Source organism: Schistocerca gregaria, chromosome 4 (assembly GCF_023897955.1).
Source record: "Schistocerca gregaria isolate iqSchGreg1 chromosome 4, iqSchGreg1.2, whole genome shotgun sequence".
Classification (NCBI taxonomy): domain Eukaryota; kingdom Metazoa; phylum Arthropoda; class Insecta; order Orthoptera; family Acrididae; genus Schistocerca; species Schistocerca gregaria.
Genome location: NC_064923.1, coordinates 35,850,396 through 35,871,560, shown reverse-complemented (window position 1 = coordinate 35,871,560; position 21,165 = coordinate 35,850,396). Strand labels below are relative to the sequence as shown.

General features: G+C 46.3%; 1 protein-coding gene across 1 annotated transcript in view; it reads right to left on the bottom strand.

Annotated features, from left to right (window-relative positions):
* The window catches only part of LOC126266735 (uncharacterized), a 292,392-nt gene that overhangs the window by 104,168 nt on the left and 167,059 nt on the right, over positions 1 to 21,165 (bottom strand). The window contains exons 5-6 of the mRNA XM_049971221.1: positions 20,753 to 21,034; positions 4 to 333 (exon numbers count right to left, since the gene is read on the bottom strand). Of these exons, the coding sequence (XP_049827178.1) occupies positions 4 to 333; positions 20,753 to 21,034 (612 nt within the window). The remainder of the gene's footprint in view (positions 1 to 3; positions 334 to 20,752; positions 21,035 to 21,165) is intronic.

The following is a 21,165-nucleotide window of genomic DNA, read 5'->3' as shown; positions in this document are numbered from 1 at the left end:
TACCTGGTGACTGCCGCCGACGACCTCCAGGAACCTGCTGGCGCACTCTGGCTTCTTGCTGGCGCCGAAGTAGGCGACGACGAGGCGCTCAACGTGCTGCCAGTCGAGGCCGCGCAGCGCGACGCGGCGCTGCAGGCGCTGCAGCAGGTGCGGGCCGGCGCGGCCGGGGCGCGCCGTCACCAGCAGCCGGCAGTCGGGCAGCAGCCGCCCCGACAGCAGCGCGGCCGCGTCGCCGTCGCCCTCGCCCTCGCCGTCGCCCTCGCCGCCGTCCACCACCACCAGCAGCCGCTCCTCCAGCTGCGGCAGGCTCTTCCACAGCGAGGGCGCCGCCACCTGCGGACGCACGCACTCGCCGGAGTTATCGGCAGGCTTCTCACGTCACTGGTCGACAGCGTGTTCACAAACTAATGGGCTGGTGGCGGACCTTCGGCAAAATATCAGTCCTAGGAACAATCTTTCGCCTTGTGAATCTATTAAAATGAGAAAAATGTTGCTCTACGAAAATGCAAAAACATGCTACCGAAGTTGTTAGACAAATTATTAGAGGTCTACATTATAAAATGGCTGATGGTCTGAGTAGAGACAACAATAAATACGTCATTTATTTTCAGATGTCAAAACAGTCATTTTATGAATTACTTTGGAACATAAAAAAATGTAAAGGAACTGACACAAAAACAAAAAGTATTTTTGAGCACAAAAATACGTGCCACAGACACTACTTAATTCCTGAAATTATGCGTTCGTCATTTATTTACAATACTTCTAAAAATTTACTAACGATAATAACAACAGTAACTAATAGCAAATACAATACGTAAAAGGAACAAGTAAGTAATTGACCACGCACATTAATAAAGTAAGAAGTATTAACTTTTAAACACTCCCGGAAATGTAAAAAAAGAACACATTGACACCGGTGTGTCAGACCCACCATACTTGCTCCGGACACTGCGAGAGGGCTGTACAAGCAATGATCACACGCACGGCACAGCGGACACACCAGGAACCGCGGTGTTGGCCGTCGAATGGCGCTAGCTGCGCAGCATTTGTGCACCGCCGCCGTCAGTGTCAGCCAGTTTGCCGTGGCATACGGAGCTCCATCGCAGTCATTAACACTGGTAGCATGCCGCGACAGCGTGGACGTGAACCGTATGTGCAGTTGACGGACCTTGAGCGAGGGCGTATAGTGGGCATGCGGGAGGCCGGGTGGACGTACCGCCGAATTGCTCAACACGTGGGGCGTGAGGTCTCCACAGTACATCGATGTTGTCGCCAGTGGTCGGTGGAAGGTGCACGTGCTTGTCGACCTGGGACCGGACCGCAGCGACGCACGGATGCACGCCAAGGCCGTAGGATCCTACGCAGTGCCGTAGGGGACCGCACCGCCACTTCCCAGCAAATTAGGGACACTGTTGCTCCTGGGGTATCGGCGAGTCTCCATGAAGCTGGGCTACGGTCCCGCACACCGTTAGGCCGTCTTCCGCTCACGCCCCAACATCGTGCAGCCCGCCTCCAGTGGTGTCGCGACAGGCGTGAATGGAGGGAAGAATGGAGACGTGTCGTCTTCAGCGATGAGAGTCGCTTCTGCCTTGGTGCCAATGATGGTCGTATGCGTGTTTGGCGCCCTGCAGGTGAGCGCCACAATCAGGACTGCATACGACCGAGGCACACAGGGCCAACACCCTACATCATGGTGTGGGGAGTGATCTCCTACACTGGCCGTAGACCTCTGGTGATCGTCGAGGGGACACTGAATAGTGCACGGTACATCCAAACCGTCATCGAACCCATCGTTCTACCATTCCTAGACCGGCAAGATAACTTGCTGTTCCAACAGGACAATGCACGTCCGCATGTATCCCGTGCCACCCAACGTGCTCTAGAAGGTGTAAGTCAACTACCCTGGCCAGCAAGATCTCCGGATCTGTCGCCCATTGAGCATGTTTGGGACTGGATGAAGCGTCGTCTCACGCGGTCTGCACGTCCAGCACGAACGCTGGTCCAACTGAGGCGCCAGGTGGAAATGGCATGGCAAGCCGTTCCACAGGACTACATCCAGCATCTCTACGATCGTCTCCATGGGAGAATAGCAGCCTGCATTGCTGCGAAAGGTGGATATACACTGTACTAGTGCCGACATTGTGCATGCTCTGTTGCCTGTGTCTATGTGCCTGTGGTTCTGTCAGTGTGATCATGTGATGTATCTGACCCCAGGAATGTGTCAATAAAGTTTCCCCTTCCTGGGACAATGAATTCACGGTGTTCTTATTTCAATTTCCAGGAGTGTATGTTAAATCGCACAATATTATTTGACATATCTATATTTACTAAAATCATTAACACTGTCATAATGAATTGCAATGATCTGCATTGTGAGTATGCACGTACATGCCTTTTTAAAGTTTTCTGTCTGATGAAAACTGCTCCTAAGCTGAAACTGGTGACTAGCCTTAACAAAATATTATTTGATCGACATATTGACAGTGCTGTAGTAGACAAGCTAAGAAGGACCACAAGTCTGATTATACATGCTACACAGTCGTATCTTCTGAACGCGAAGTGGATTATGCGAATAGCACCAGCACCTGCCTGTGGCTAACAAATTCTATCCACAGTAGTGTCCCCTCTGGAGAATGAGATTTTCACTTTGCAGTGGAGTGTGCGCTGATATGAACCTTCCTGGCAGATTGAAACTGTGTACCAGACCGAGACTCGAACTCGGGACCTTTGCCTTTTGCGGGAAAGTGCTCTACCATCTGAGCTACCCAAGCACGACTCACGCCCCGTCCTCACAGCTTTACTTCTGCCAGTACCTCGTCTCCTACCTTCCAAACTTTACAGAAGTTCTCCTCCGAACCTACAACCAGAGACGAGGTAAAGCCGTGTCCTGTCTCCACTCTGGCTGAGCAGGACAGTGACTGGACCCCGCCACTTAGCACATTGGTGGGAATTTGATAAGACTGTAGAAGATTTATGTGGAAGAAAGTAAATAGATGCAAAAAGTGACAGAGTGGATGGCGTTCGAGGATTTGGAGGAACTTATAGAACTTTGGCAGGGAAAAGATCCATGTAACATTTGCACTGCAGAAGATGGGTTAAATCAGGGTTTCCTGGGTGTGGAGAGCGGTAGAGGGCTGTAATTCCCAAGTTGGGCATGTCAGTAGTATTAACAAATTTTTTTCTGTTGTGGCCTTTCTCTTGGATGGCTAGTAGGTAAGGTATCAGTTGAGCGTCCTGTAAACCAAACATCATCATCATCATCATCATCACCACTTGCATAGTGGGTCAAGGGTTAGTGCAATATATTTTAGTGTGTTAAGTTAAGTGGATAGGACAGTCATAAGTGATAAGGTAGAAGTCATGTGCAGAGCAGGTGGTTCATCCTATAATTATTGGCTTGGTTTGGGAGGGGTTGATCTTGAGGAGGCATTGGTTACACCAAGAAGTAAACGGATTGATGTGGATTTCGAGGGATTATTAGGATTTTAGGATTTCTGAAGGAAAGGGTAGAGGACGAGGAAATTGGTGTCATCAGTATCCTGAAGGAGGTGGACTGGTGGGAGTAGTTCTTTCATATCTGCAGTGTAGAGGAGATAAAAGAGAAGTGAGAAAGAGCCGTGGGGTACTCCTGCAGTGGGATGGAAGGTACAGGACTTGGTATCATCAACAGTGACAAAGGATGGGCTATTATGTAAGAAGTCTGTAATAAAGGGGACATAGTTAATTGGAAGTTCGGAAAGCAGACCAGAAAGGCACACATGGTCATAGGATTTCTCTAGGTGGAGGGAAACAAAAATAACGGATTTATGAGAGTTGACTTTATGGGGTAGGAGAAGGGTGTGGGACAGGAGCTCGTTATCATAGGAGAAATTGGAACGGAAGTGCCACTGGCTGATGGCAATGAAGTGGTGTTCATTCAAGTGTTGATGCATGTGTTGAGAGACAATGGATTCGAAGAACTTGCTAAATATTGAGGCAAGGCAGATAGGATGATGGACAAGGTATCAGTAGTGGGTTTATGAGGTTTGATTAAACGTAAGATTTTGAGGTTTTCCAGATGGGGTAATAGGAGGAGGTATCAGTAGTAGGTTTATGGGGTTAAGTAAGATTTTGGAGGTTTTCCACAGATCAGGTTAATGGCCTGTGGAAAGGAGAGTAGTGTAAAGGATTGCATGGGTGACAAGAGAGGAGAGAGGGCATTCTTAAAGTGTCAACAGGTGATGCAGTGGTGACCAGGGGATGTATTGCGTTTTCTGTGAAGTATTTGTTTTATGTCATGTGCTTTGATTGCTGTATTTAATTCTGTTTGTGGCATATTGTCAAAGTTCTGGAAGCTGGGACAGCAGTATTAGTATGGTCATGGATGATATGGAACAGGGAGTATTCAAAATGAGAGTCATCAGGGATGGAGATATCAGAGAAATTGGATGGAAAGTTCTTCGCTCCAGTTTCCAGGTAAGGGATAGTTGTTGTGGAGGAGCAGGTTCCAGGTATGGGATTATTGCCAGTGAATCGATGGACTACTGTCCAGTACTTGGAAAATGTTTGTGGGGAGTGTGGTGCTGAGACTCGTACAAGTCTGGCGCCATGTCCAACGTTTTTTGCATTTAATAAGCTCCTTATATGTCTCTGTGTTTGCTGGTGGCATTTGAATACATCCAATCCTGAGTTTGCATGAAGGAGTGGTACATGCCATGGGACTCTCGAAGGAGCAGCAGGGCTTGTGGGTGAGGGTGCATGAGTGAGGATATATGGTCGTAGTAAGACTGTGGGTGGATATGGGATCTGAGAAGATCTGCTAGAGGAAGGATGTGGCATGAGTGGTATTATCAGGATGCTCGGTGGTCAGTCATTGGCTTCCAACCTGGGTTTCTGTGGATACCCTGTAGGCATTCCATTAGCACAGGAATAGTCTTGGGATGGGGTGCATAAGGATGAGGTTGCATGTAGGAGATGCTGAAGAATATGGCTGGGTGATCACTTCCAACTGGATTGAAGACTTTGGCAGCGAGGGGATCGAAGAGTTTTGGAGGCACTAGGACGGTATCTGGGGTGGTGTTGCTTTCAGGAAGTGTGTTGAGGGCTGGGAACAATGTCACTTTGAAAGGAGACGGTAAACTAGCACTGCCACTGGAGTTCTGAAATGGATCGAACCTGGATGTTGGGGTCCCTGACTATAAATAGGTGAAAAAATTTCCATCTATGTGGACAAGGAAGTGATGGGGTAGCCTGTTTAGATCAGATATACACTCCTGGAAATGGAAAAAAGAACACATTGACACCGGTGTGTCAGACCCACCATACTTGCTCCGGACACTGCGAGAGGGCTGTAAAAGCAATGATCACACGCACGGCACAGCGGACACACCAGGAACCGCGGTGTTGGCCGTCGAATGGCGCTAGCTGCGCAGCATTTGTGCACCACCGCCGTCAGTGTCAGTCAGTTTGCCGTGGCATACGGAGCTCCATCGCAGTCTTTAACACTGGTAGCATGCCGCGACAGCGTGGACGTGAACCGTATGTGCAGTTGACGGACTTTGAGCGAGGGCGTATAGTGGGCATGCGGGAGGCCGGGTGGACGTACCGCCGAATTGCTCAACACGTGGGGCGTGAGGTCTCCACAGTACATCGATGTTGTCGCCAGTGGTCGGCGGAAGGTGCACGTGCCCGTCGACCTGGGACCGGACCGCAGCGACGCACGGATGCACGCCAAGACCGTACGATCCTACGCAGTGCCGTAGGGGACCGCACCGTCACTTCCCAGCAAATTAGGGGGTATCAGCGAGGACCATTCGCAACCGTCTCCATGAAGCTGGGCTACGGTCCCGCACACCGTTAGGCCGTCTTCCGCTCACGCCCCAACATCGTGCAGCCCGCCTCCAGTGGTGTCGCGACAGGCGTGAATGGAGGGACGAATGGAGACGTGTCGTCTTCAGCGATGAGAGTCGCTTCTGCCTTGGTGCCAATGATGGTCGTATGCGTGTCTGGCGCCGTGCAGGTGAGCGCCACAATCAGGACTGCATACGACCGAGGCACACAGGGCCAACACCCGGCATCATGGTGTGAGGAGCGATCTCCTACACTGGCCCTACACCTCTGGTGTTCGTCGAGGGGACACTGAATAGTGCACGGTACATCCAAACCGTCATCGAACCCATCGTTCTACCATTCTTAGACCGGCAAGGGAACTTGCTGTTCCAACAGGATAATGCACGTCCCGTGCCACCCAACGTGCTCTAGAAGGTGTAAGTCAACTACCCTGGCCAGCAAGATCTCCGGATCTGTCCCCCATTGAGCATGTTTGGGACTGGATGAAGCGTAGTCTCACGCGGTCTGCACGTCCAGCACAAACGCTGGTCCAACTGAGGCGCCAGGTGGAAATGGCATGGCAAGCCGTTCCACAGGACTACATCCAGCATCTCTACGATCGTCTCGATGGGAGAATAGCAGCCTGCATTGCTGCGGAAGGTGGATATACACTGTACTAGTGCCGACATTGTGCATGCTCTGTTGCCTGTGTCTATGTGCCTGTGGTTCTGTCAGTGTGATCATGTGATGTATCTGACCCCAGGAATGTGTCAATAAAGTTTCCCCTTCCTGGGACAATGAATTCACGGTGTTCTTATTTCCATTTTCAGGAGTGTAGATGGCGCCATAGTGAAGGTGTGGGAAAAGAGGGTAAGGATAAAGGTGTCTGGTGATAATATGATATACGTTTTGTGGCCGAACAGGGACATTCCTGTGGCTGCCAAATGCAACCCCACCTCTGGTTAGAGGTTAAGGATATAGGCAGAGGTACAGCTGGCATGATTGGGTTGGAGGAAGGATTCGTTAAGGAAAAGGTATGGAAACTGTGTTGGTACAGGGTATACATTAAAAGATGTTTATTGATGCGAAGGGAATGGATGTTGTGGTACAGGATTTTTTTCGCACTATTATAAGGAAGCAAAACTGGTATGTGTGGACGAGGACTAGACAGAGCTTAGACTAGGGTGTCGAGGCAGTTGAAGAGGACGTAGACCTGGTGGTGGGAGTAGGTGGCTTGGGTGTTGAGATGAAAGACAAAGTGTGTATCGAGCGAGATTTGTTGAAGGATGAGTGGACGTTGGAACGGATTAATGGTTTGGAGACGATTGTCATGAATTGTATGGTGTCTTCAGCAGTGGGAGTTGGGTGGAGGGAATTGTTAGGATGAATGGGACTATCAACAGTACGTACTGGGACAGTGAGTTCTGGCTTGGTTGATTCAGGCTTGCCTTTGAATTTCGCAGAATAGGGTAAGGGGGGGGGGGGGGTGGAGTCATTATAGGTGTTGCAGGTAGGCCTTTTTATAATCGGCGATTAGGTGATCATTGTAATGGAGACACATTGGACAGTGGTAGGACTGAGGATGGGATTGGGAAGGTTCAGCCTTACGGTGGCGGTGGTACATGAAGCACACAGGTGTGAAACATCAGACCGACAGAGTGCTACGCCAGCTAGAGGGTGTAACATGCAGTCAATAGCCCCCACCATACTGTCTCAGCACGAAGGGAAAGCTCGCATTTACACAAATAGACTACTATTACATGATTCCCAGTGTGTAGCGCAGGAGGTCTGTGGTTAGTGGCCGTCCGAGAGCGTCCCCTATGCATGCAATCCGATCGACTTTTCTGTCATGCTACGGTACTTTTACATCTAAGTGGCTGCTATTCAGTTTGAGACTGGTGTACATTTGATGTGAGCTAAATCTAGTAACTTGACAGTTTGAAGCAGAATGTATGGCTCGCTCTAAAGTGTCGTTACTCGATCTAAATAGCTGTAAGCTCACTCTCCAAATGTGATCTTATGCTTCCTACAACAAATATGGTACCGACGGGCCACCACCTTACTGCGTCGGTTAAGAAGACATCAAACAGTTTTTCAAAGTACCGACTATCGTACAGAATTGAAAGAAAATTTGGACATACAGAACTTTAAAATTCCGTCTCTAGATAGTTTTGAAACAAATTTTGTACCGATGACGCTGAATTTTGTGTTGCAAATAGCGAATACAGTACCGAAATTACAGTATGATGGGTAGGCAGAATCCTAATTTCAGCTCTGTTTGGACATGACTTTGCGAAAATACAGCATTTCGTTTCCGCCTATTACAGAGCAGTTCAGAGGCATGTGGAAGTTCACTTTGCGAAATATTAATGCTAGACTCTACAGAACCTGCAGCTGAGACAGATCCACATCCCATGTAAGCACCTCACTCGAGTGTCGTTACTCAATGGCGGGGATGATGTGATTACAGAGCTCCAGACACAATACTCACAAGCTTAATTAGGATGAAACTACTACTCTGTACTTCAAACACTACATCGATGCAACTTTATACAAACCATCCTGAGGGTACATTCTTCCTATACCGCTTGTATGACATTTGCGATGGCACTAAACTCACAGACCAATATGACCTAATTTAAAATAACGTGAAACCTACAACCAAGAGATACGTTCTGCTTGGAAAGTGAAATTCAAGAGATGCACAGTCTTCCTTTTGTGAGGTTCATACATACGCAGTGGCTCAAAGATCGAGAAAGGGATTGAGGTATTCAGCTTGTAAAATTCACCCCAAATTTGTGTTGAATGGATAGTGGCTATTTCGCAGGCTGTTATGAAATTGAGCGGTTGACGTGGAGTGGTACTTCTATTAGCAATGTGGGATATACAGAAAACATTGATCATATGGGCACCTGCTTTGCTGTTCCTGAGCCGTGGTAAAAATTGCTGTTTTGAAGAGCGCGCCGCAGCGCGTAGTGTGAAGCAGTCGCCCTCCGTTTCTGGCGGTGGCGCCGCTGTGGCAATCGCAGCGTGGGTGTCTCCCTCTAGTGGGAAAGGGGGAAAGGTTACGTTCCCCTGCATTTAAGGGGCGCTATGAGCTCGCCAGGGGGTCAGTGGGGGCGAGTCTGGTCAGTTGGTGAGCCGGGTCAGTGTGGGGCAGTCAGTGTCTGTCTGTCGTCCGGAGTGCCGGCATGTGTTAGGCCGCCAGTCTGCTCCAGTTGCTCGGCGGTTGGATCGATCGGTTACCCGGTCGCGCACTGAGACACAAGATGACTTGTCTCCCTTGAGCTTAGGCGCATGTGAGGTCCCCACGTGAGTCCAGTGGGCCGCGCCGTATATAAAGGGCTTCGCGGTCGACACGAGAGCAACAGGAGTCAAACCACGACATCGGGCTGGCCGGTGCGAGCTGCGACGCCGTGAGACGGGAGATCGGAACGCCTTCCTGCGTCTGTTGAAGTGGCTGGCAGCGGGAGAGCATTGGGGGTGCTGCGCCAGGTCTTCGCCAGAAACCGCAGTTTATTAGATATTAAGTGACTGGAGATATGTTGTTTCATTTACTTGTTAAATTCTACTTGTTTTCTTGGTGAGGTCACCAACCGCTTTGTTTTGCGTCGTTCCACCATTCTTCTCCGTTTGCCCATCCGCAGGGAGGTGGTTGTTTATGAATTGGATGGTCCGTTTTTTCTTATGGAGTGGGGGCGGGTTAGAGCAATCTGCGACTCGGGTTGTTCAGTAATTCCCCCTGTCAATCTGCCATACGTTAATAGCTGCCTCTGTCATGTTTGTGGGATTCGGTGCTAACGAATTTATTGCTTAAAGTGTAAAGGCCGATTTCCTGAAATATGTTTGTATCTTGCCTATCATCTTGAGAGGCGGTATATGTGTAATGTAGGGCATGTTTGTACATTTTATGTAAGATGGCATTTCATGGGTTTTTATTTAAATGGTCATTTTAGTATATAAATTTGCCACCCTTCCACCGTAAGAGTTTTCTTTTAAAAACAAGTTGCATTTTCGGTGGCAAGTAATTTTTTTAATGTGAATGTTTTGTTCCATTTCCATCCCTCCTACGGGATGTTTGTGTGAGTTGTTAAAATTTTTAGTTTAAAGTAATCTGGTATGCTGCAGATTTGCACAAGTGTAGTCTTTCAGAGGTTGTTGTGAGCGGTCGTGACTACGGCCGTGTTAAAAGGGAGCGGCAAAATTCTCAGCCCAAAAGCTCATACTGTTAAAAACAAAAATTGTTATTTCTGCCTCTGAACAAATTTGTAACTTGATATTTAGACGGTGCTGTCTGATTATAATTTTTAAATCTGTTTTTTTGTTTCTTTTTTTTAACAATGGTTTTTAGGAATAAAATTTCCCTTTTTTGAAAGAAGTTTGGTTTCATCATTTACCCATTGGCAACTACTTCCACGGTCACATAGTGTGATTAAAGGTGTTAGTGTTCTTAATGAATCGCTAGAAAATAAAGTAAATTTTTTAAGAAAATTTTAGAAAGGAAATCCACGGTTCAGTTCCCTTTACACAACACAATATGGTCGACCTGTTTTCAGTTCCACGATTCTCTGTTACATGGACTGGACATGTTCGAGCGCCGGCACGTCGGCCTGGAGGGATACAGCAGAGAAAGCTGTGAGATGGCGTCAGCCAACAGAGCGCTGACGAGGACGACACTGCGACAGGAGCGGCAGCTACAGGAAGAGGCTCCAGCCAGCCTCGGCCTCACTGGAGGAGCCTCATCAGAAGACGAGCCGTGACTTGTGAACAGAATCATTTGCTTGCATGGAAATTGTACACATCGAAGGACATTGGCTATTTGCACGTCACCAATTGCTTGCGCACCTGTTTGTAAAAAGGCAATGTTAAATATTGTCAATTTAATTTACTGTAATAAACTCCATTTACAAGATTTGCTTGAATGTTGTCTACCTGTTCCGAGAAAACAACTTCAAAAATGGCTCTGAGCACTATGCGACTTAGCATCTGTGGTCATCTGTCGCCTAGAACTTAGAACTAACCTAAGGACATCACACACATCCATGCCCGAGGCAAAACAACGTCCTAGGCTACCTATATTAGACGAGTGGGCAGGATACCACAGGGCGAGCTCTTGACACGTTGAACGGGTGGAATACATGTTGTTGTTATTCTTTCTCCAGAAAGGGCATAGCATATTCTCCAAAACTGAGCAGCCTGCTAGCGACATAGACCTTTACTTGTGTGCGGTATCTCGATGACACTTCCCACAGTACATTTCACATTTCTACCATAACCTGGAATGCGCAGAAGAGGTTTAGTTCTGACATAGTACTATCCATTGAATTATCGCGTTAAAGTATTCACATTTTTACTACACTCCCAAAATCACCACGAGTTCGAAGCTGAACGTTCCATACATTTCCGACGCGCAGTGCAGTTTTTAAATCTGTACACAATGTTTTAATCTTTCTTGAGAATCCGACGTATACACACAAGATGGGAGTACGCTGATGACCTTGAACATTCGTCCATCCAGCAGGTTCCACACACTACTGCTGCAAATTTTAAGAAGCTGAAATTAATATCTTGGACACCAAATGTAACATTTGATTCTGAAGGTTTGTAACATGAGGTGTTTGCGAAATTCGTATCCGGTTACGGTTACGAAATTGTGATATGATCGCATCACCCTGAATAAAGTGATCTTCAGCGGTTGTATACGTATGTGACAAAACAGCAACGTTTTACGCGAGTGATGGTCTGTTTTCCTCTTACTCAGTACCTCAGCATTCTTACCACCAGACGGAAGTTACGTACTCGTACTTTACAATTACAGTCGGCGGTCTGCGAGTTCCAACAGTGTCAGGGTAGTGAAGTTGACCAATACATTCATGATGGCTACGAAGCTGGGATGCTGTAGGTGAGCGGGTGATACAAATCTGCAGAAAATGTTAGACATCCTACGTACAGAGTAAAACACTTATTATTCGTGTGAGGCATTACTTAAAAATGTTATGCTAGTTCTATTTATTGGAAGGATTCTTGGAGTTTAACGTTTACCCTATATCAATATGCAGTTTCCTGCCCACCAAGACGTACCTAAGGCGAAAATGTCAGCGTCATCCATCAAAAGAGAGCGTGGTTCGCTAGAAGACAGCTGCCAGAGAATCCTACAAGCTCGATGTGAACCAATTGCAATTTCAAATCGCCAGGAGACCTACAGGTCGACTCTGCTGAACCTATTACTACTATTATTAATAATGCAGTACTATACCAAATGAGCTACAGCGACCCACACATCTAAATGAATTATTATAGCACATCCCCTTCTTCTGCGAACTGCGCTTTCTGCTTCTTCTTATTAGAAAAAGCAAAATGTATAATTCGTGGTTTAAGGCTCCTTAACTGCTCTTTGATTACGTTGTAGAGTATTTGTTGGGACACGAAGTTAGCATTCGTGACTTCTGGTCGGTGTTAAGTATAGGGAGCGTTTTAGTCTAGCATCTGGCACTAGCGACTACTTCTCGTGATGAAATGCCTTGTATAAGAAGGAAGCGATCCGCCATCAGCAGGGTGAATGTGCGTCTCTTGCCTTTCTCAACGCGCACATTGAGAGGAGAGGAGTGGTTTGACCCCTTTTGCTACTCGTATTTGACCTGCATACAGAGCAATGGAAGAACGAATATTTTCCTCTGTGAAGTAACTTAAAGCGTTCAGTTGTGGTGAATCTGTGCGATTTGTACTCTCCAACATGGATTTCTATGGAGAGACTCAGTCTATGGAGGATATGTCATCAACTACTTTTCAGTCATGTTATCAAGTATCTGTTGGAATATAAAGTTTGCTATCCTGATTTATGATCGGTGTTAAATACGTGGAGTGACGTGGTTTGGTGTGCTGACTGTTTTCTCTGTTGAAATGCGCTGCCGTCTGGTATTTTTCGAACTGAAATGTCGTCGATAAGAAGAGAACAGACTGTCACTCTCGTAAGACGCTGCTGATTTGTCACAGAAGTTTACGATTCCTGACGATAACTTTATAGTGGACTATGTGAACATATCCCCATTTCCTAACCGCAATCGGATATGAATTTCTTAAACAGTTACTAATATACACCTTCGGGAATCTATAAACGGCTTCTGTCAGAAACTGAAACGTGCTAGCTGGATGTATGTTTAAGGACCAACGGCGTGTTCACATTGTGTGTATCCTGCACTCCCACCTTGTGCGCATGCGTCTGATTCTCAAAAAAGATTAAAAAATTATGTACAGATTTACGAATTGTTAAAAATGTCCATGGAACGTTCAGCTTCGAACTTCTCGCGGTTTTGCGCCTGTACTAGAAATTTGGATATCTTACCGTGATACTTCCATGGATAGTAGTACCAAATGTCAGGACAACAACTGTTCTGTTAGCTCGAAATTATAGCAGAAACGTAAAATGTGCAGCGCGAAGTTAATGCATACAACCAGAGGCCTATATCTTTAGTCGGCTGCTAAGTTTCACAGAACATCCTATGTCGCTTTTGGAGACAGAATAACGCCAACATGCGCTCCATCCCTCTCAGCCTGTCAAGAGCTCGTCTGGTCCCTGTTACAGAGAATGACGACCACGTTGTGTGCCCTAAAGGGAACAGCATATAAGACGTCGGTGTGATTAATATAGTGTGTACACACCGAACTTATCTTTTTTAACCTATTTACACACGTTTTAAGCACAAACCTTCATTCACCTTCAATGTTATCACCACTTGTACTAATACACCTGTCTAACCTTTCGTTACATTTTTTGATAACATCATTTAAATTCGTCATTTGTGATGGTTGAGAGCGAGGTGCTGTCGCTTTCTCTTCACCTCAGTAATATCAGCAAAACGCTTTCTTTCATATCTCTTTTTATTCAAGGAAAGAAAAAAAATCGCCCCGGGCAAGGTCGGGCGGATACAGCGGTGAATAATAGAGCTCATACCATATTTGGACAAGAACTGTCGTACAGACAGGTCTGTGTGCGCAGGGGCATTGTCATGATGGAAAAACCAGTCACCCGGCTGTTACAAATTAGGCTACTTCCGCTGCTCAAGCATAAAATCTGGTTAAGTGTCTGACACTGAGGAACAAACGCAGAATGGAAAATTCCATTCAGATCGAAAAAAAAAACAGGTCATCACACTTTTCATGTTTGATTTCACCTGACGAATTTTCTTGGGGCGCGGCGAGCTTGAAGTCTTCCACCGCCATCACTGTTGCTTTGATTCAGGATCGTAGGGATAACACCAAGTTACGTCACCCGTGAAAGTTTTTCAAAAAAAATTTGGATCATTTCGGGACTCTTATTTCAAACCAGGGCACGCTTCAGCGCCACCACGTTTTTGTCCAGCAACCAGCAGTTGTGGTACGCATTTGGGAGCCACCTTTCTCATTCCCAAATCTTCTGTTACAGCTCGATGCACTGAACCTGCGGTTGCTCCCGACAGCTCAACAATTTCTTCAATGGTATGTCGACAATCTTCGTTGATGACTCCACAAACGTTATCAACAGTTTCAAAAATGGTTCCAATGGCTCTGAGCACTATGGAACTTAACATCTGGGGTCATCAGTCCCCTAAAACTTAGAACTACTTAAACCTAACTAACCTAAGGACATCACACACATCCACGCCCGAGGCAGGATTCGAACCTGCGACAGTAGCAGTTGCGCGGTTCCGGACTGAGCGCCTAGAACCGCTAGACCACCGCGGCCGGCTTTTCAACATTTTAATCTGTTTACGTCGTGAGAGGACGACAAAAACGAGGTTTCTAATTAAAAGGTGGGGAATTTAAGGAGATGGGACCTGGATAAACTGAAAGAATCAGAGGTTGTAGAGCGTTTCAGAGAGAGCATTAGGGAACGATTGACAACAGCGGGGGTACGAAATACTGTAGAAGAAGAATGGGTAGCTTTGAGAGATGAAATACTGAAGGCAGCAGAGGATCAAGTAGGTAAAAAGTCGAGGGCTAGTAGAAATCCTTGGCTAACAGAAGAGTTATTGAATTTAATTGATGAAAGGAGAAAATATAAAAATACAGTAAATGAAGCAGGATAAAGTAATACAAACGTCTCAAAAATGAGATCGACAGGAAGTGCAAAAAGGCTTAACATTGATGGCTACAGGACAAATGTAAGGATGTAGAGTCATATCTCACTAGGGGTAAGATAGATAGTGCCTACAGGAAAATTAAAGAGACCTTTGGAGAAAAGAGAACCACCTGTATGAATATCAAGAGCTCATATGGAAAACCAGTTCTAAGAAAAGAAGGGAAAGCAGAAAGGTGGAAGGAGTATATAGAGGGACTATACAAGGGCGATGTACTTGAGGACAATATTATGGAAATGTAAGAGGATGTAGATGAAGATGAAATGGGAAATACAATACTGAGTGAAGAGTTTGACAGAGCACTGAAAGACCTGAGTCGAAACAAGACCCCCGGAGTAGACAACATTCCACTGGAACTACTGACGGCCTTGGGAGAGCCAGTCCCGACAAAACTCTACCATCTGGTGAGCAAGATGTATGAAACAGGCGAAATACCCTCAGACTTCAAGAAGAATATAATAATTCCAATCCCAAAGACAGCAGGTGTTGACAGATGTGAAAATTACCGAACTATCAGTTTAATAAGCCACAGCTGCAAAATACTAACACGAATTCTTTACAGACGAATGGAAAAACTAGTAGAAGCCGACCTCGGGAAAGATCAGTTTGGATTCCGTAGAAATACTGGAACACGTGAGGCAATACTGACCTTACGACTTATCTTAGAAGAAAGATTTAAAAAAGGCAAACCTACGTTTCTAGCATTTGTAGACTTAGAGAAACCTTTTGACAATGTTGACTGGAGTACTCTCTTTCAAATTCTAAAGGTGGCAGGGGTAAAATACAGGCAGCGAAAGGCTATTTACAATTTGTACAGAAACCAGATGGCAGTTATAAGAGTCGAGGGGCATGAAAGGGAAGCAGTGGTTGGGATGAAAGTGAGATGTTATTCCATCTGATATTGAACAAGCAGTAAAGGAAACAAAAGAAAAATTCGTAGTACGAATTAAAATCCACGGAGCAGAAATAAAAGCTTTGTGGTTCACCGACGACATTGTAAAATACTGTCAGAGACAGCAAAGGACCTGGAAGAATAACTGAACGGAATGGAAACGGTCTTGAAAGGAGGATATAAAATGAACATCAACAAAAGCAAAACGAGAATCTGGTGATGCTAAGGGAATTAGATTAGGAAATCAGGCACTTAAAGCAGTAGACGAGTTTTCCTCTTTGGGAAGCAAAATAACTGACGATGATCGAAGTATGGATCATTGTGTCTGGAGCTCTGTAATCACCTCGCCATCCCCGCCGTTGAGTAATGATACCCTAGCGATGTGCTTTCGTGAGATGTGGATGGCTCTACTGCCTGTCACAACCGAAGGTTCTGTGAAGTTTAACATTAATGTTACGCCTCAAATGCTTTCTTCAGCTGTCGTTCTTCTGGCCTAAGTGAAACATGGAACCTGAAGTTGATTCTTTTCGTCTTCAGCTTCTGTAGTATTGTTGGTTTTGCACATTTTATTGTTAGTTTTGCGCATTTCCTCATTATTCCTCGTATTGCATTCAGTTTTTCTTAAGATTGGTTCCTATATCTTCCTCATTACTCTTCTTGTAAATATTAACTGTTTTTCCTTTTCGATAGTTCACACATCAAAAAAGGTTTTGCATCACCCCGCTTCCCAGAACTCCTGATGATAGACGTAGACTGTGGATATTGTATCACAGACACAGTCCCTTTGAATGCTCAGAGATGTCACTAAACCCGCCTAAAGATGTAAACAAACATGCACGAGCAGCGGCTATTAGACGGAGGGTGTCCGACATTCGATGTGTTCCAGTCGTTCCACCAGGAAGGAGGTGCACGGCTCGTGCTGTCTGTAGTTCAACCATGCCTAGACGGTCAATACCGCGGTTCGATCGCGTGCTCATTGTTACCGTCAGGAAGTGTCCAGGCATCTCGGAGTGAACCAAAGCGATGTTGTTCGGAAATGGAGAATATAAGGAGAGACAGGGACTGTCGATGACATGCCTCGCTCCGGCCACCCAAGGGCTACTGCTGCAATGGATGACCGCTACCTATGGATTATGGCTCGGAGGAGCCCTGACAGCAACGCCACCATGTCAAATAATGGTTTTCGTGCAGCCACAGGACGTCGTGTTACGACTCAAACTGTGCGTAGTAGACTGCATGATGCGCAAATTCACTCCCTACGTCCATGGCGAGGTCTATCTTTGCAACCACGACACCATGCAGCGCTGTACAGATGGGCCCAACAGTATGTCGAATGGACCGCTCAGGGTTGGGTTCAAATTCTCTTCATCGAGGGGTGTCGCATATGCCTTCAACCAGAGAATCGTCGGAGACGTGTTTGGAGGCAACCCGGTTAGGCTGAACGACTTAGACACACGGTACAGGAATGCTGCAAGATGGAGGTTTCCTGCTGTTTTGGGGGGCATTATGTGGAGTCGACGTACGCCGCTGGTGGTCATATAAGACGCAGTAACGGCTGTACGACACGTGAATGCCATCCTCCGACTGACAGTGCAACCTTATCGGCAGCATATTGGCGACGCATTCGTCTTCGTGGACGGCAATTTGCGCCCCCATTGTGCACATCTTGTGAATGACTTCCTTTAGGATAACGAAATTGCTCGAATTGAGTGACCAGCATGTTCTCCAGACATAAACCCTATCGAACGTACCGGGGATGGATTGAAAAGGGGCTGTTTATGGACGGTGACCCACCAACTACTCTGAGGGACCTAAGGCGAATCGTCGTTGAGGAGTGGGACAATCTGGAGCAACAGTGCCTTGATGAACTTGTGGATAGTATGTCACGACGAATACAGGCATGCATCAATGCAAGAGGACGTGATACTGGCTATTAGAGTTACTAGTGTGTACAGCAATCTGGACCACCACCTCTGAAGGTCCCACTGTATGGTGGTACAACATGCAGTGTGTGGTTTTCATGAGCAGTAAAAAGGGCGGAGATGATGTTTATGTTAATCTCTATTTCAGTTTTCTGTACAACTTCCGGAGATCTAGGAACCGAAGTGAAGCAAAACTTTTTGTTGATGTGTGTAGTTATGCTCCATGTTTTCGAACGATAAAAACTGAAAAAAAACATACATGTCTCATTTAAAAGGAAACCTAACTTAGGGTTAAAAGTGGTGTTCGTTGACCTTTATGGAGTGTGAGTTTCTACCCACAGCGTGAGCCCGTGACAAAGATGCATCCCTGGCCAGTTACATTTTTCACATTTTTTTTTTCTTTTCGGAAACAAAGGAGGTGGTGGTGTTAAACGGTACACTCTGGATGTTCGTTACTGTCACTGAGTACTAGAATGTTTGTTACGCTTGGAAAGTACCGAAGTACAGCCACATATTACTGTAGGTTTAATTTTAAACACAGTCCTAATTAATAACACAAGCGCTGCCAGATGTAGGCTATGTTAACGCTGCTGTCTTCATTGGTCACAGAAAGGGCAGAGCGGCGCTGCAGACTGGTGCCAACAGCAGCGGCATACGAAACCTCTTGCGGGAACGTCTTCACCGATATCTCTCATTCATCGTTTCGTTTGGCAGTGACTGTCTCTAATTTGTGGTCTCGTTCTCGGGAGATGCCAACTGTAGTAGCTGTAACTGCAGTGTTCAAAATGGCTCTGAGCACTATGGGACTAAACTTCTGTGGTCATCAGTCCCCTAGAACTTAGAACTACTTAAACCTAACCACCCTAAGGACATCACACACATCCATGCCCGAGGCAAGATTCGAACCTGCGACCGTAGCGGTCGCGCGGTTGCAGAGTGTAGCGCCCAGAACCGCACAGCCACTCCGGCGGGCAGCAGTGTACGACACCACATACAGTATTGTCGGAAGAACTGAGTATGAGGAGGCCTGCAGCGGAGTCAGTGTTACTGCTACTTGAAGACGATCCGGAGCAGCTTCGGGTGGAAGCGTGCGTGGAACCTGAAGAACTGCTGCACTACAGATTATGTTCCAAAGTTTTCACTGTTGACGAAAGTTAGGTTTACATCTGTGACCATGGTACTAAGCACAGTAACAATCATCACAATTCAAAACTCCTTCTTCACCTTGGCCGAAAAAGTTCTTAAGTGTGACATTTAGAATTAATAACAAACAGAAGAATTTGGAGCGTCATCTGGAGAAACTAAATTAAATTACGTTAATTCTTTGAATTAGGTGTAATAGAACAAATTTTAAATTATGAATTATTATTTTTTCTAACATACTTTAAGTATTTGCTAAGGTGAAAAATATGAGACATAAATAAGCCTGGGGAGAGATTTACAGCAGAGAAATAATTACAGATTTGTACCTCGAGCTATCCTGATGGGTTTATTGGACGTAAAGGTATCGGGTCTACCACAGGATCACATTACGTAAATTCGGCAAAATTTATCAGATTTTGTCCAATACGATCGCTCATACATGACGTCTCGTCAGCAACGCGTCCTGTCCGGGAATATAAAATCACAATGGCGGCAGATAGTGTCAGGCGTTCACCAAGGCTCAGTACTAGGTACCACACTGTTCTCTCTGTATGTCGATGATGTGTCATCGGTTATGACTTTTTGCAAATATCATATTTATGTTGATGACCTTCAGTTGTATCTTAGTGCGAAGCCAAGCAGTCTTAAGAAAACTATTGAAAATTTCTATACTGATCTCGATGAACTGTCAAAATGGGCACGGGACCTAGGACTAAAACTAAACCCATCTAAAACACAAGCGACACTTGTTGGTCACTCTAATCTCATTAGCCCAAAACATTTGGAATCCGTCCCATCTCTTATCCTAAGTGGAACAAATATTAACTTCTCTCCCTCTGCAAAGAGTTTGGGAGTAATAATAGATGAAAATCTAAATTGGACAGAGCACGTAACTGCAGTGTGCAAAAAAGCATCAGCATCCCTTCATGTCCTACAAAAATATAAAAAAACTCTTCCCTTTCGATTTGAAAAGAAATTAGTACTCCCAATCATTTACTACAGCGATATTATCCTACAAGGCCTCTCTCAGGAAAATTCGAGACGTCTAGAACTGGTCATGAATGCCTGCGTCCCATATATCTGTGACGTTCGACTTATTGATCACATTTGCCCAGCATATGCAAAATTGTCCTGGCTGCGTGCACACAAACGCAGAGATTTCCATACACTCTGTCTCATCTACTGCCTTACAAATGTAAACTGTCCCTCATATCTCTCCTCGTCCTTAACGCTTACGTCGGAATAACATGACAGAAACACACGTCCCAATCATAATAAAATCCTCTCTGTTCCACTGCATCGCTCAGTCACCTTCACCGAGTCCTTTACAGTAGCGGGAACCCGACTCTGGAATAACCTCCCTCGTTATGTTAGAGAACTTAAAAACATGTCCGGCTCCAAAAAAACAGTTAATGACGTATCTACTTAAGCAACAGTAATGCCTTCCTCTGTACAAGAATGCACTTCATCTCATTACTTCCCTTTTTCCCCCTCTTTAAATCTCCCTTCGCCAAAACTCGCTATACTAGTAAACATCTACTTTACACACCAAGATACTAATGTACATCTGCACAAATCTTCATTACTGCTGCCAATTTTTGTCATGTTTATCATTATTATTTGATTTTTTTTACTGTTACTGTTATTGCTTTTATCATAATTTGTATGTATAGCACCTGCTGTAAAAATACTGCCAGTACTTACTTTATTAGGTCTTAGTCATTTTAATCATATAGTGAGCAGAGTAATTTAAATGTCTTATTTAAAGTATTGTCATGATGTAACTGTGATGTGCGAAGCAGTGGTCCGATGTAAGAGATGTGATGAGGTGAAATAAATAAGCAGAGCAGCGAGTGGTTGGTACTGACCGCCTTGGGCAGCAGCTCCCTGGTGAGGTAGTGGGCTAGCGAGCAGCCGGGGCCGGCGGGCGCTGCCGACCCCGCGGGGGCGGCGCGGCGCAGCGCGTGCAGCGGCACGAGCAGCGCGAGGCGCACGCCCGCCGCCCCCGGCCACGCGTCGCCGCCCCCGCCGCCCACGCCGCCCGCTGCCCAGCCGTGCAGCAGCCGCAGCGCCAGCGCCGTCTTGCCCGAGCCCGGCGCCCCCTCCACCAGCACCCGGCGCGGCGCCTCCAGCAGCGAGCCGTCGCTCGTCTGCCCGACAAGCCGCACCTCAGCGTCAACTTCGCGAGCACACGCAATACTCACCTCGGGCTGCCACACTGCGGTATCTGGAGTTGGCACATCTGCGTCTAAAACTAGACTTAACCCTTTCGTCGACAAAA